Below are 14,936 nucleotides of genomic sequence, written 5' to 3'. Positions count from 1 at the left end.
CATATTATGGTCCAATGATGTGTTGCCATCCTATGATGTTTTGAGTAGATATCCTTTGTCTTTGGGTTGATTGATGATCTAGATTGGTATGCGTTGTATGTTTTATTTTGGTGCTGCCCTATGGTGCCCTCCGTGTCGCGCAAGCGTGAGGGATTCCCGCTGTAGAGTGTTGCAATATGTCCATGGTTTACTTATTGTCTGCGTTGCTTGAGTGACAGAAGCATAAAGACGGATAAGTGGGCCACGGCGTGTGGGATAAAGGGGACTTGATACTTTTAATGTTATGGTTGGGTTTTACCTTAATGATCTTTAGTAGTTGCGGATGCTTGCTAGAGGTCCAATCATAAGTGCATATGATCCAAGAAGAGAAAGTATGTTAGCTTATGCCTCTCCCTCTTATGAAATTACAATAGTGATTACCGGTCTTGTTAACAATTGCCTAGGACAATTCCGCACACCGACCCATCATTATTCCACACTCGTTATTTATAATATCTAGTAATACATTCTAACTTTATGATAACAACACCTACTTTTATATTTTAGCTTTCCGATATCATGCAAAGTTATCCTCTTCATACCCGCAACGTAGTTTTATTTCTCGTTTCTAGTTGAAAGCAAACGTTCGGTGTACGTAGAGTCGTATCAGTGGCAGATAGGACTTGAGAGAATATTGATCTTACCTTTACCTCCTTATGGGTTCGACACTCGATACTTATCACTTTCACCTTTGAAAATTGCTATGATGATTTCCTGCACTTGGAGATTATTTATTTTTCAGCATCTCCTTCTTCCTGCTGATAGGCAGGGCCCACACTGTCGATCCAAAAACCAAAAGTAGATTTTTTTTTTTGCACAAGTCCCTGGATGGACAGGACATGGATTCCCTTCCTTGTAAAAGCAGCAAAGGCACTAGTGGAAAACTTGAGAGACAGGGCAGAGCAGGGCAGGGCCGCCGGAGAGACATGCATATTCCAAGTGTAAGTGCACGCAGCATCAGATTCCATTTCCATGCCGCCGGTCGATCGTCTGCTAGCTTCGCCTCCCCCCTCTCAATTGAGACCGCCGTCGCCGTGTAATCAACCAGCAGCCAACACACATTGCCATCGCCGGCCGGTGTGTTCAGCTTGCTCCCAGTCCCAGTACAAGTACAGTACGTTCAAAGCCATGGCGGACGGCGACCAGAACCAGCAGCCGCCGCGCTACTGGTTCCCCTACTGGAGCCCGGTGCGCCCGCAGCTGTCGCGCCGCCTCTCCCCGCCCTCCTCGCCCGCAGTGCCGTCCTCGCCGCGCCGCCCGTCGCCCTCCCACCCACGCCAACCCACTCCTCCTCGTGCGGCCCACAGCCAGGCGTCCTCCCGCCCGTCCCCGTCCCCGTCCCCGTCCCCGTCCCGGGCCTCGCCGCTCGCGCCCATCCGAGACCGAGAGCCGCCCAACACCAACTCCAACGCCGGTGCTACTGCCAGGCCGCCTCCTAAGCCGGTCGCTCTACCCGCGACGCCCAAGCCCAAGGACGTCGACGTCGTCCCGCAGACGGAGAAAGCCGCCGTGCACCCGACTCCTGCTGCGGCTGAGACCAAGCACGGCAAGGCCGCCCAACACCACCACAAGGAGAAGGAGGCTGACAAGGACAAGAAGCACCACGCCGGCGAGGACGGCAAGCACAAGGACAAGGAGAAGAAGCACCACGCCGACGCCGGCGAGGAGAGCAAGCACAAGGAGAAGAAGCACCATGCGGACGCCGGCGACGAGGGCAAGCACAAGGGGAAGGAGAAGGAGGCCAAGGCGGAGCACGGGAAGCTGCACGGCGAGCTCAAGGCCGACATGGTGCGCAGGGCCACCGGCTCCGGGCACGGGCAGGGGGCGAGCGTGATCACGCTGGCCGGGGAGAACAAGGGCGCGTCCATGAAGGTGGGCGGCAAGGGCAAGGACGGCTCGTGGAAGGAGCACCACGGCGGCCACCGGCTGGACGGGAAGCCGGTGGCCGGGCAGAAGAAGCAGGGGATGATGACGGCGCTGATCAACAGCAACGTGCAGGTGATCAACAACTCGCTGCTGCTGCACAGCTCATGCAACGGCGGCGACCCCGGCGTGCACCTCAACCTCTCCGCCAAGTCCGCCAACAAAGACAAGCAGAAGCATGCCGCTGCAAAGAAATGAGCGCCGTCGACGACTCATCTGAGCCGTCCAGTTGTAACTATATTATGCAAATAAGAGCAATTCTAACAGATCATGCCCCAAGGCAATTGGGAACCACACCACAATTGTTATGATTCCCAAGCTACTTTCTCCAGAAAAAGGTATTGCAGTTTACACCGATAAGCCTATGCAATGTTGTTTACAAGGTTATTTCCAAAATGATTGCCATGAGATTGAAATTATTTCTACCAGAAATAATAAACCCAACACAGAGTGCATTTGTCCCTGGGAGGTTAATTACGGGTAATCTTCTTATTGCTTATGAAAGCTTGCACACAATTAAGCAAAAAAAAAAAACATGCAAGGATGGGTGGTGTGCGGTCAAGCTTGACATGCACAAAGCATATGATCGAGTAGAGTGGGTCTTCCTGGAAGCTATTCTTTTGAAGCTCGGTTTTAATGCTAACTGGGTAAAGATGATCACGTTGTTTGTTTCTTCAGTTGAATACAAAGTCAGGTACAACTCAACGGACACAGAAGCATTTAAACCAACTAGAGGTCTCCATTAGGGGGATCCTCTCTCGCCGTATCTATTTCTTCTTTCTACGGAAGGCCTCACTGCCTTATTATCCAGGGCCGAACAAGAAGGCGACCACGTGGAAGTCAAAGTTTGTCGTGATGCACCGACAGTAACAAACCTTTTGTTTGCAAATGAGTCGCTTGTTTTGCCGAAGGCCAGTGCTGCTTGCTTAAAATCCATTTTGGATATGTATTCAGCATCCGGCCAACTTGTTAGTGTGGAGAAATCTAGTGTTTTTTCCAGCCCAAGTACGGGCCTTCATGTGAAGGCCGAGGTATGCTCAACCCTAGATATCATGACAGAGGCTTTGAATGACAGGTACCTGGGTCTTCCATCTGACTTTGGGTATTGATAAAAGTGCCGTGTCCAATATTTGGTTGATCGCCTAGTTTAGAGATTAATGGGATGGAAGGAGAGATGCTTATCTTCTTCTGGAGGTAAATAAGTGCTCTTAAAATCAGTAGCGCAAACAACACCAACTTATGTGATGTCCGTCTTCAAAATGCAAAGGAATCATAGATGCGAGGATGTCTCGTTTTTGGTGGGGTGATGATGCAACTAATAGAAAGATGCATTTGTTCTCATGGTGAAAGATGTGTATACCAAAAGGAGAAAGGAGGTATGGGCTTCAGGGATATTCATTGTTTCAATCTTGCATAGCGAAAAAAGCCTGGCATCTTATTGATAATCCAGCTTCATTATGTGCAACTATCCTAAAAGCCAGGTAGTTCTCTTGAGTGCTACTTTGGAATAAAAATCATCATATACTATGAAATTTATAGCGGCAGCTAATGAAAGAAGTGTGCGACACATTATATGATTCTTTCACAGCGGAAGCTTTGGCAGTTAGGTTTGGGCTAAACCTTGGCAGAACTGTGGGCTGTAGCAAGGCCGTGTCGTGATCAACTCGACCGGACAGTCTGGAGGCAGTACAAGCTATGAGACATGGCAATTCTTCTTCGGTGGCAAGCAAGCACAATTATTGATGATTGCTATTTGATGCCCTCGGATTTTAATCATTTATCTTATGATCATTGTAATAGAGAGTGTAATAAAGTAGCACATGAACTTGTTAGGCTAGTTAAATTTTGTCCTCCTTTTGTATGGATGGATTCGAGAGCTGCGAAGGTGCTTCAATTACTTGTAAACCATGCTGCGGTTTTGCTAGAGGAATAAAGGAGGAGAAGTTTGTCAAAAAAAAAAATCATCGGTGGCATAAAGGTTTTTTTTTTTGAGAAACAAGGGGTGTTTTAGTTTTTTTTGTAGGAATCACAGGGGTGTTTAGTTGGACCGTAGTAAGTATTTTGTGGGCTGCGGCCCAAAATGCCATCCCCATCCTAAAACCAACCAACCCAACCCTAGCCCCCTTTGTCTCCACTCAAGACTGAACCAACCAACCAACCAAGCAGCCTCCTTTGTCTCTCTCTGTGGCGGCGGCGGCCGGCGGCGAGGCGATGAGGGCGGTCACCGGCGCCATCGTCTCCTCCAAGCCGTGCTCGCTCCTCAAGGCCAAGGTCATCCTCGACGGATTCCACAAGAGCTCCGCCTCCAACCTCCCCTCCTCCGACGCAGGCACATACCTCCGCACCGCCGCCGACGCCGTCGACGAGCTCCGCGAGTTCCGCCGCGACCTACTCAGGGCCCAGCACCACCACCAGCACGAGGTCAAGGTGAAGGTGGATGTGGAGGAGGATCTTGTTCACAGCCCTTGTGCCGCTGCCGCCAGTGAGAGGAAGCGGAGGAGCAAGGAAGAGAGGCGTGTCGTCAAGCAGGAGCAAGATGTCCCTTTGATCCAACTCCAACAGGAGGAGGCGGCGGCGGTGGTGTCCAAAGTAGGGATCAGTTTGGTTCCCAGGAAGAATAAGAAGAAGAAGGAGGAGGAGAAAGACATCACCATCATCAAGCAGGAGGCAGAGGAGGAGGAGGAGGAGCCGGAGCAGCACAATAAGAAGCGGAAGCATGCCGCACAAGAGTTGGTCGAGGTGAAGAAAGAAGAAGCTGATTTCATCGATGCCGATTTGGGGAGCGACAAGAAGAAGAAGAAGAAGAAGAAAAACAAGAGGAGCAGAGATGGCGACGACGTCCAAGAAGAAGCAGAGCATACCAAGAAAAAGCAGCGCAAGTAGTAATAATACTCTCTGGGAGGGAGGTTAGTTTAGGCCTTGGAACAAGAACCCATACTGCCTACTTGCAAATGTGTCATGAGGAGGAAGATATTTTCAATGATTTAGAAGAATCGGTGAGGTTGATTTAGCTGTCTGTCGCATTTTAGGCTTTATTATTCTAGTACAATTGGAGGCTGTTAAAGACAGGCCACTCTGGTGGACTCTGTTTTGTCTTGTGGCACCTCATCATTATGCAATGCCATTGTCTTGTTGCAATGAAATTTACACTTTTGCTGTCCCCTGAAATGATTCACTAGTTTCATATTATGCTCACTCTACTGTTTGTGGCTTATGAGGATGTGTATGACCCCTTTGTAGTGAAATCCACTTATTGGAGCCTGTTAAATAACAGGTGCCATATATGAGATTTCCGACCTTCAGATTTAGCATTTGGAATTATACTAGTATCTATTTGGTTTAACTCAACTTCTTCTTAGTGCAGCATTATTGTCCTGCTACTTATCTCTTCACCTGCCCTCTAATCAAGCATGTCATCTTGCAAACCAGCTGTGTGCAAAATAATCTGTCACGAATGATAATAAATTCATAGGTTCCTTCAAATTAGATTGATATATATATATTGTTACAAGTTAAGTTATACAGAAACATTTAACTGAGTCAGCATTATTAACTCGCTACTTGTCTTCACATCTATCCACAGATCAAGTGTGTCATTGTATGAAAAATAATGTACCATGACTGTTATAAACTTCAGTAACTTACAGTTTGGACCATGAGCCTGAAAAACCAACACGAGCAATCGCTTCGCTGATTCAGTGCTGTCTTGCAGCTGATTCATTCTGTGCTTTGCCTCAATAGTCATACACTGATAACTGTTGTGCATGAGATGATTTTCCTTGCTGACAGCTGACACACCTGTCTGAGTAGTCAACCTTCACATCTTGTGTCCTATTATGTTGCATAAATATCAACTTTGCTGTTTTAAGAGGAAATTATATCGGCAGAATTTAATTTGCTTTAGAGACTATTGTTGCAAGCATTTTCTGTCAGCCATGGTCACCGTGTCCAGTCTCAGATACTTACCCTGTTGGACAGCAGTACAAGGCAGAACAACCATGGACCAGCAGCAGAGTCGGATCCAGGTACACTCAACAGCTCTCTTCTGTGACATCTGATACTGCTTGGAGATGTGTCATGAGGAATTTTTTTGAAGATTGGTACAGTGAGGTTGATCTATCTGTCTCTTCTTTTCTAGGCTTTATTTTACAAAAATCGAGGCTCAATTTTGTCTGTTGTGGCACCTGATCATTATGCCATATTATGCTCACTCTGGTTCTGGTAGGCTCAACAGCTCTGTTTTGTGCTAAATGCATATTACGCCCACTCTACTGTTACACCCACTCTCTGTAGTGAAGTTTATCTAATCTACTGAAGCCTGTTGGTGACGCGGAGGAATTGATCCCGGGCACCAGTGATCCCGGATGAACAGTAAAATCCGAAAAAATAGTAAAAAAATTCAAAAAAATCTGAATTTTTTTGTCAAGAAACTTTGATGTTTTTTCTACATGCGTGCCAATTTTCGTGATGAAATGACATTTGTGGAGGTGTCAGCAAAAAAAACAAAATCATGCTCCAAAAAAACTGTTTTTGGAAGCATTTTGGAGCATCGATTTTGTTTTTTTTGCTGAGACCTGCATGAATGTCATTTTGTCATGAAAATTTGTACGCATGTGAAAAATATGTCAATGTTTGTTGCCAAAAAAATTCAGAATTTTTTGAACTTTTTAAATATTTTTTTTGTTTGTACTGTAGCAAAGGGTGCCTGTGAGCTCGAGCTCACAATAGCACTTTCGCTATATATGAGACTTCTTACCTTGAAAGTAGCATTTGGAATTATACTATTTGCTGTATACTGATACAAGTGGTGATGCAAAAAAGAGTTATACAGAAACATTTAGCTAACTGTTTATTGCAGCATTATTGTCCTGTCCTGCAACTTGTCTGTACACCTGCCCTCCGGTCAAGTGTGTCATTGTATGAGAAAATAAAATAATGTAGCACAAATAAGTTACAGTCTGAACCATGAGGCAGCTCTGAGCCTGAAAAAGCAAAGACAAGTAATCTCTGATTCAGCGCCTGTCTTGCAGCTGACAGCTCTTGCACACACACCTGTCTGAGTTAGTCAAACTTCGCATTTTAGGCCCAATTATGGTACTCTCATGTTCGATATCGAAAACTTTACATAAATATCACCTTCTCTATTTTAGGACATAATTTAATTTGCTCAAGAGACTTGTTGCATATCTTTTCTGTCAGCTCGGTCTTTTGAATAGTAAGGTGTAATCATCACTATTTCTTTTAAGATGTCAAGAGTTGATAAACCATGGTCAGGCGCAAAGTTAGTGGTAGAATGCTTATTGAAAAGAGAGGTTCCATAGTTACCGAGGTTGAATAAGACCCAAAATTATTTTTTCAGATGATTTATAATTACAGTCGGCCATGTGTGCAGAGCAGAGCAGATACTAAAGTGCACTTAATGGAAGGTGGAAAAAATTAAAGGGAAGGTGAGGGTTGTTGAAACTTAGCAATTGATTGTTTTGTAGGTGGAAATTGTCAGTCAACCAGGTTTATAATTCCTTTGACCACTTGAAATTGCAGCCAAGACCTTGCAGCGCACCCAAGCCAGCAGAGCATTTTTTGGTATTTGAATCAGGAACTATGACACTGGACAATGGGGAGGACAGGAGCAGGGTCCTGGTAATTGGTGGCACAGGTCACATCGGATAGGCAAGCATATTGTTGTACCTCTGTCCTCATGAGCCAGGGATGCTGCGCCTTTTGATCCAGCCAAGGCGCAGCTCCTCAAAAGCTTCATCGACTCCGGTGTTGCTCTCATCAAGGTATAAGATTCATCAAGCTGATTTCGTCGACACTGATTTGGGGAGCTGGTGGTTGAGCATACCAAGAAGAAGCAGTGCAAGTAGTGATCCGGAGGAATTTTTTTGAAGATTGGTAAAGTGAGGTTGATGTAGCTATCTGTCATATTTTAGGAGGCTTTATTTATTGTGGCTGCTGTGGTCTTTTGATAGACAATGAAGTTACTAAGTACAGTTTTATTGTCCGTTGAGATTCCTCTGTTTCATATTATGGTTGCTCTAGTGTTAAATCTATTTATTGGAGCCTGTTGGTGCTATCTGAAGATTGGCATTTGGATGTATACTTTTGCTGTATGCTGCTGATACAGGTGGTGATGCAAAGAGAGAAGAATTACATAAAAGAAAGAATGCATTTAACTCAAGTTGTTAATGTAACATTGTTGTCCTGCTACTTACCTCTACCTTAGCCTGAAAAACAAACACATAGCAATATTTGATTACAGTTCTGTCTTGCAGCTGAACCATGTGTCCAACCATCGTTGTATGCCAGTTTTTTTTTTTTGGTTAAATAAATATAACCCAAAATTTTCTGAAGAGACTTTTATTGCAAATATTTTCTGTCTGCATAGTCTTTTGAGCATGTACGTACTATTTTCTTTTAAGATGTCACATTTGCCGAGGTTGAATAAGACCCTAAAATATTTTTAAAGATGGATGAACTAGAGTTGACCATGGATGTGGATGAGTTCCTTGTGTCATGGCGAAGCAAGCACCTGCACAACCGCAAAAAGGAAAAACACAAAGGAAAAAAAAACTGATAAAAATCAACTTAGATGTCATGTCACATCTGGATGTGCCCTATACACACCCAAAGAAAAAAGGAAAAGGAAATGATATGTTTGATTCAATCCCGAGGCAGACCTTAAGATAAGTTTTAACAACACAACAGAATATTGCAGCTTCTGACGACTCAAGACAACAACAACAACAACAACATGTCTAGCATACTGTTGAAGCAAATGGGACAAATTCTTCTTCTTCTTCTTCTTCTTCACCTTTGCCTTGAGGACTTGAATGCTCTCTCCTAGCTCACATAGCCTTTAAGCTACAATAAAACATATATCAATGCAATCAGGGCCCCCGCAATGGATAACATGGTTTTGTAAAACCACACACACACACATAAAAAACCCTAGTAGCTTGATATACTTTCACCTGAGATTGATATACTACTACAATGCAAGTACAGTACCAACAGCCACAAAGAGATAAGTAATAGCATTAGCCTCATTGAATCCACGCCGAACGATTCCAGCTATCTCCTGCAGCAGAATTGACTTGCCAAGCATCCATCCCTCGACTCCACATTTCTGGGCTGGCCCATTCATATCTTCTTATTTTTCCTCTCGAAAAAAACTCATCAACATTTTTTTTCAAACCACAAACATTTTCTTAATTTACCAATTTTTTTAGTAATTCACTAACATTTCTTAATCCACAATATTTTCTGAATGCACCAACATTTCCTCGAATTCATGGATATTTAAAAAAAATGTGAACGTTTTTTGAACCTCGGTTATTTTTAACATTCACGATTTTTTTTGTTGAATCGACAAACATTTTTTGAATCCACAAACATTTCTTGAATTCACAAAAAGAATTAAAATTCATGAATGTTTTTTGAATCCACAAACTTTTTTTCAAATGCGTTCAATGGCACCAACACTCGCCACTCGACCCAAACGCAGACAAAAGCGTGTGAAAGGCCAACCATGGACTTGGTTGCAGGAAGGAGCCCAAAGGCATGGATATATTTCATGTAGATCATTTTGATGCGTGGCAGCGGGTTAGATCCGATATCCCCGTTGTAGAACCCTATCCTCCACCCATCATATAAGGTGGAGGCTACGGGGCTCTCAAAATCATCTACTCGTGTAGATTAGACCACCGGTAGCACAACATACACTTCATTGTAATCCCTCACACGAGACATACCCACTATGAATAACAACAAGCACTCATCATCAGAGCCTCGAACCTTGGTAAAACCTTTGTGTGATTTCCAATCTGAGACTTGCAGCCGCGTCAGCAACCCTATCGAGGGTACTGATCGGATTATGCATCGTCAGATGGTGCTGCAACCGTGAGATTGGACCGAGGACCCCCATGGCCGTATACTCACGAGCCAGTTCGGACAGCTGCCGCATACAAGGAAGATTCCACAAGACTTGGCGATCAAGACAAGGACTCCTCCCCACTGGCGTATTCGGCTAGGACTCTTGTTATCCTAGGCCTCTGGTGCATTATATAAACCGAGGCCAGACTAGTCGATATAACATACACATCAACTCCATATACAACAATCATACCATAGGCTAGCTTCTAGGGTTTAGCCTCATTGATCTCGTGGTAGATCTACTCTTGTACTACCAATATCATCAATATTAATCAAGCAGGACGTAGGGGTTTACCTCCATCAAGAGGGCCCGAACCTGGGTAAAACATCGTGTCCCCTGCCTCCTGTTACCATCGATCCTAGAAGCATAGTTCGGGACCCCCTACCCGAGATCCGCCGGTTTTGACACCGACATGAAGTTTGTTATCTGCACATTTAATATAAAAAAATGAAGATATAAAAAGATGGCATGGTGACATCTTCATTGATTGGTACCACAACATCAATTTGATACGAGAAAAAGAATGAAAATGACCAAACAAAGATGGAAAAAGGGGTGTAGTTTTCATACCAGATTGCAACATGGGTGCTCAAGGTTGCTGACGTAGTCAGGGTCGTCGCTCCTGAAGTCAAAATACACTGAATTGGTTTTGCATCAAGTTCACAACAACAACTGCCCAATGTCCATCCTTGACAATGGTGAAGAAGAGCTGCAATATTAACATTTTTTTTATAAACCCAGATGATGATGCAGTAAAAGATAGCTTTGAAAAGATAGCTTATAGCATTATAAAAATACAGTAGCATAAAAACTATAAAAATCCATTCAGAAAGCTATGAGCTACAGAAAGCTTTAAGCTACAAAAATTCAAAAAACTTTTGAACTTGGGTTTTCTTTCCAGTGAGCGTATGACTGTATGATTTTCAATGGATTCAGTGTAAAAAATTATGCTTCAATAGTTCCTGGAGCTACAACTATTCTGGGAAAAACTTGTTGTGCCTATTCTACAACTATTCCTGCTCCTCTCCAGGTGCCAAGGGGCAGTCAGGTAGGGAAAAACTTGTGGCCATTCATGCTCACAAATAGAAAACGAAAAAATTCATGCTAAAACTGCATGCTCCTCTCCGAGTGCTCCTGGACTGGGGCCTTCCTTCTCCATCGCACGTCAGGTGATGAACCAACAAACCTGTGGCCAATCATGCTCACAAACAGAGGGCGCAAAATCCATTCCCCACCCCAAGTTCCTAGTCAATTCCCCACCCAAATACGGGGGCGCAAATCAAAAAAAGAGGGCGCCAACGCAACCCTAACCACAACGTAGCCGCTCGCTGCGGAGCCGCCGGTGAAGCCACCGGAAGGCACGAAGCTGAACTCGACCGAAGCAACAATGTCGGCCAGAAATGGGGGGAAGGAAGGAGGAGAAATCACAGGGATCCAGAGGAGATCCGTACCTGCTTGGGTTGCCACCGGCTGCCGGCGGTCCCGAAGACGCCGTCGTAGTCACGGCGGTGGGTTAGCCCCGGTCGCGCCGCCGCCCTCCCAGATCCAGTCGTCGCCCTCCCAGCCCTGCGAGCACACGCTGCTGCGGGAATGACCGCTTCCAGCTGTAGGGTCATTTTCCTGAAACAACGGGTATGTTTCAGAAAACATACGCGCGTGACGCGGAAGCGGGGTGGCGGTTCTCGTCCCGCCGATCAACAGATGATCCGACGGACGCGGAGCCGGCGGATGCGGCTCGCGTAATCGGTCGGGTGAACGTAAGCTTTTCCCAAAAAGAAAACTAGTGCAAAAAAAAGATCTTGGAATCTCAATGTAATTTTATTATGTTTTAGATGCTTTATACTTTCGATGAATTTTCTGCAAAAGAAAAAGATTTGTTTGTTTGACTTTTACAGTAGTTCTTGGAGCAACAAAAAAGAAAACTAGTGCAACATGTCTAAACCTTGTAATGTCGCCCTACTTAAAAGGGAAATGTTTTTTGTCCCTCAACTCTTTTGAAAGTACATAAATGGTCCCTTCATTTGAAAACCAGTAAATACTAGTCCTTGAAGTTTAAAACCGTATAGGTTTAGTCTCTCATATCGTTTCAGGTGGTTTCGTGGACATAGTTTTGACGAAAACCAGACACATCATACCAACATACCAGACATAGTTTTGGCGACCAGGCCAACTTCGACATTGCTCCTGATACCTCCTATTCCCCCTCGCGATCCCCATGGTATGCATATGTGAGACATCTATTTTTTCTAAGTAAGCTGGTGTTCTGAACATCTTGAACTCAAATGGGACAATGCCACAATGGGTCTTGCTATCTGGAGGTTGATTGGTATATTTAAGCGCCGCTTTATTATTCACACATGAGAACGTTGGTGGAGAATTCATTTTTGCAATCAGAAGAATGCATGCCATACAATACGTGTGCTGCTATTAATTTTTTTCTATCAATAATTTCCGGTCTACGTCTCCACCCTCGGTGGAACCTAAGACCAAAGAAGGTTTCATCGCTGTTAAAAAGCAACGGGGATTGGCCCTGCTTTTCTGGTAACATCGAGGACAAAAAATTCGATAGACAACTACTTGGCAGCTCATTTTTTGGCCTGTCTACACAAAAACATGTCAAATGTTGGCATCAAACGAAACATCTATATCCCAAGTCTAGATTCCATATTTTCAACTCTAATATGATGACAAATACAAACCGATCTTTAAAAAAAAAGTTTTTTAAACCCCAAATCTAGCAAACGCCTAATTCCATGAGTCTGATACAAGCTGAGTAGGGCCCACAAAAGCAACATATATATGATTGTATTATGTTGTTAGGGCATCTCTAACATAGATCATCCAACGGACGCCCAAGTACACCATTATCTGACTGTTCTCTGCCTGGCTATACACAAATAAAGAAGTTATATCTGATTACTTACTACCCAATACTGATCTAGATACATCCTCTTTTATCCATTTTGATGACAAGTATTTCTGGACGGAGGGAGTAGGCATTAGCACCTAATCCTTTGAGCAATGTACGGGCGCAATCCATTAGTACGTAATCTTGGATTTGATTTCAGTGCCTCTGAAGTTTGGAGGTCTTGTGTGCGTCAAATAGTCCGTGTTTCACATAGGGAAACGATCAAGGTAAGGTGTGATGGGTTGGCCTATCTAAGATATCCGCGTTATACAGATCCTAGAAGGTTTGGGTTCTGTCTTTTATTGTTTTGAGAACCTTCTAAGTGTCTAAAGGATTATGGTCAGCTTTTGTGTTATTTTTCACTTACCAATTTTTTTGGCTATTTATTTTTCGTTTTTTCATAAATTTTGAAAAATTCAATTTTTGCAAACTTTCAGAATATAAAAATTGTTTGCATTTTCTAAAATAATGTTTGAAAACATAAAAATTGTTTGCATTTTTTTCTGAAATTTGAAAACATGTTCGCGGTTTTAAGAAATGTTCTCGATTTTTTTTACAAATGACGCTTTTCCAAAATATATTCTCGTTTTCTAAAAGATCATATTTTTAAAGAAATTTCCTATTTTTTTAAAAAATCTCATGATTGTCAAAAAATCTTCTTAAATTTTCAAAATATTATCATATTTTTAAAATTCACTTTTAAATATTAATTTTCCGTGTTTTCTAGAAAAAGGGAAAAATAGAAAAACCTGAAAAGACCGAGTAGTGACTGTATCCCCAAGCCGAGTTGCTACAATACACATCGCTCAGGTGCATGATAAATGGGCTGACCCAGTTATGGCCTCTGTTCACTGGGTCCCTATTATGTGATTAGGACGGAGACACTTCGATTTATCATTTGCAAAGGTCACTCCAACCTCCTCAGGCGCTGAAAAATGACGCATTGCATGTGCATCACTTGTCGCACATTAGGAATTTTTTTCGTAGATTCGTTTATTCAAAAAAAAACATCAAGTGGTTAGGAATAGCGACCATTGTTGTTAAGATGGTGGCTTCAGACAAACTGTACTACTTTGTAAGATCTTTATGAATAATTAATAAAATGGTTGTATGCATCGCCCAGATGCAGAGGCCGGGGGTAATCCTCTTTTTCAAAAAAAAAAATGAGCCCATGCTGCGAGTCGGTGCTGCGACGCCGCCACCATGGTGCGAGTGGCCATGATTGCGAGCCTTGTCGCCGTGTACCATAAACCCCATGGATCGGTTGGGAGTGGTGCGAAGACCCCATAGGACGCACACACACTCTATAATCCAAATTCGTACAATATTCTTCTATGTAGCAAAGAGAACACGGCTCGGTCCGACGGACGGACTAGGTCAAGATCACAACATACAAGTTTGCAGAAGCATAACCTTCTTTCTATCCATCTTGTCAGGGTGGTTACTTATTGGGAGAAGCGTCAGCCTAGGGTTGGATGGTTAGAAGAGCGGTTGTACGTACCTCTGCCCCCACCCAGGAGGAAGGGTTTGTCTTGATACGTATTTTTTTTGTTTTTATTTACTCCGATCCGCAGATATGCTAGCTAGCTTTGGTCAAAGCGAAGCTTTGTAAACTATGATGAAGTTGGTTGATAGTCAAAAATATTAATATGTACCTTGGATAACAAAGCAACGCCATTAGGTTCAGTAGTATTGAACGTGCCTTGGCATCGTATAAATCTGCTAGGGTAAATATTTATATTCTTTTTTTCTATAAATATAAAAGAAGTTGGCGCGAACTTTACAAAGTTTGACTTGAGTAAACTCTAATATGCATGCAGAGCAAATAAAAAACGGAGGGAGTAGTTGTTTTTGAGGAAATATGACTAAATAAATAAAACGGGAATTTAGAAAATACTAGATGAGTGGGGCCTCTTTGGTTTTTGAACCGAAATCTGATTTGGTTTTGAAATCAAATCAAATCAAATGTGAGTCGGTTTTGGTTTCTTTTAGCATCAGTACAGACACAAGCGTTTATATACACGCGCATAGACTCATTCCTATGAACGCACACACGCACACCCTATCTCTATGAGCATCTCCAAGAGACTGAGCCGGCATATCATCTTGAGAGATAGAGAGATAGATAGA

General features: G+C 43.4%; 1 protein-coding gene across 1 annotated transcript; it reads left to right on the top strand.

Moving 5' to 3' along the window:
* The first annotated feature begins 4,079 nt into the window (after window positions 1–4,079).
* Window positions 4,080–5,130, top strand: LOC123172047 (DEAD-box ATP-dependent RNA helicase 27). Its single transcript, XM_044589091.1, has one exon. It carries the CDS (start codon window positions 4,174–4,176, stop codon window positions 4,843–4,845), a length of 672 nt encoding a protein of 223 aa, XP_044445026.1. The 5' UTR covers window positions 4,080–4,173; the 3' UTR covers window positions 4,846–5,130.
* Window positions 5,131–14,936: the final 9,806 nt, after the last annotated feature.

Source organism: Triticum aestivum, unplaced genomic scaffold, assembly GCF_018294505.1.
Source record: "Triticum aestivum cultivar Chinese Spring unplaced genomic scaffold, IWGSC CS RefSeq v2.1 scaffold3A_scf_1089, whole genome shotgun sequence".
NCBI classification, from domain to species: Eukaryota; Viridiplantae; Streptophyta; class Magnoliopsida; order Poales; family Poaceae; genus Triticum; species Triticum aestivum.
The sequence above is the reverse complement of the archived record's forward strand: the minus strand, read 5'-3'. Positions and strand labels throughout refer to the sequence as shown.

What these genes read in the sequence shown, in the direction of transcription:
- LOC123172047 (XM_044589091.1), top strand. Translation starts at nt 4,174, where the DNA reads ATGAGGGCGGTCACCGGCGCCATCGTCTCCTCCAAGCCGTGCTCGCTC.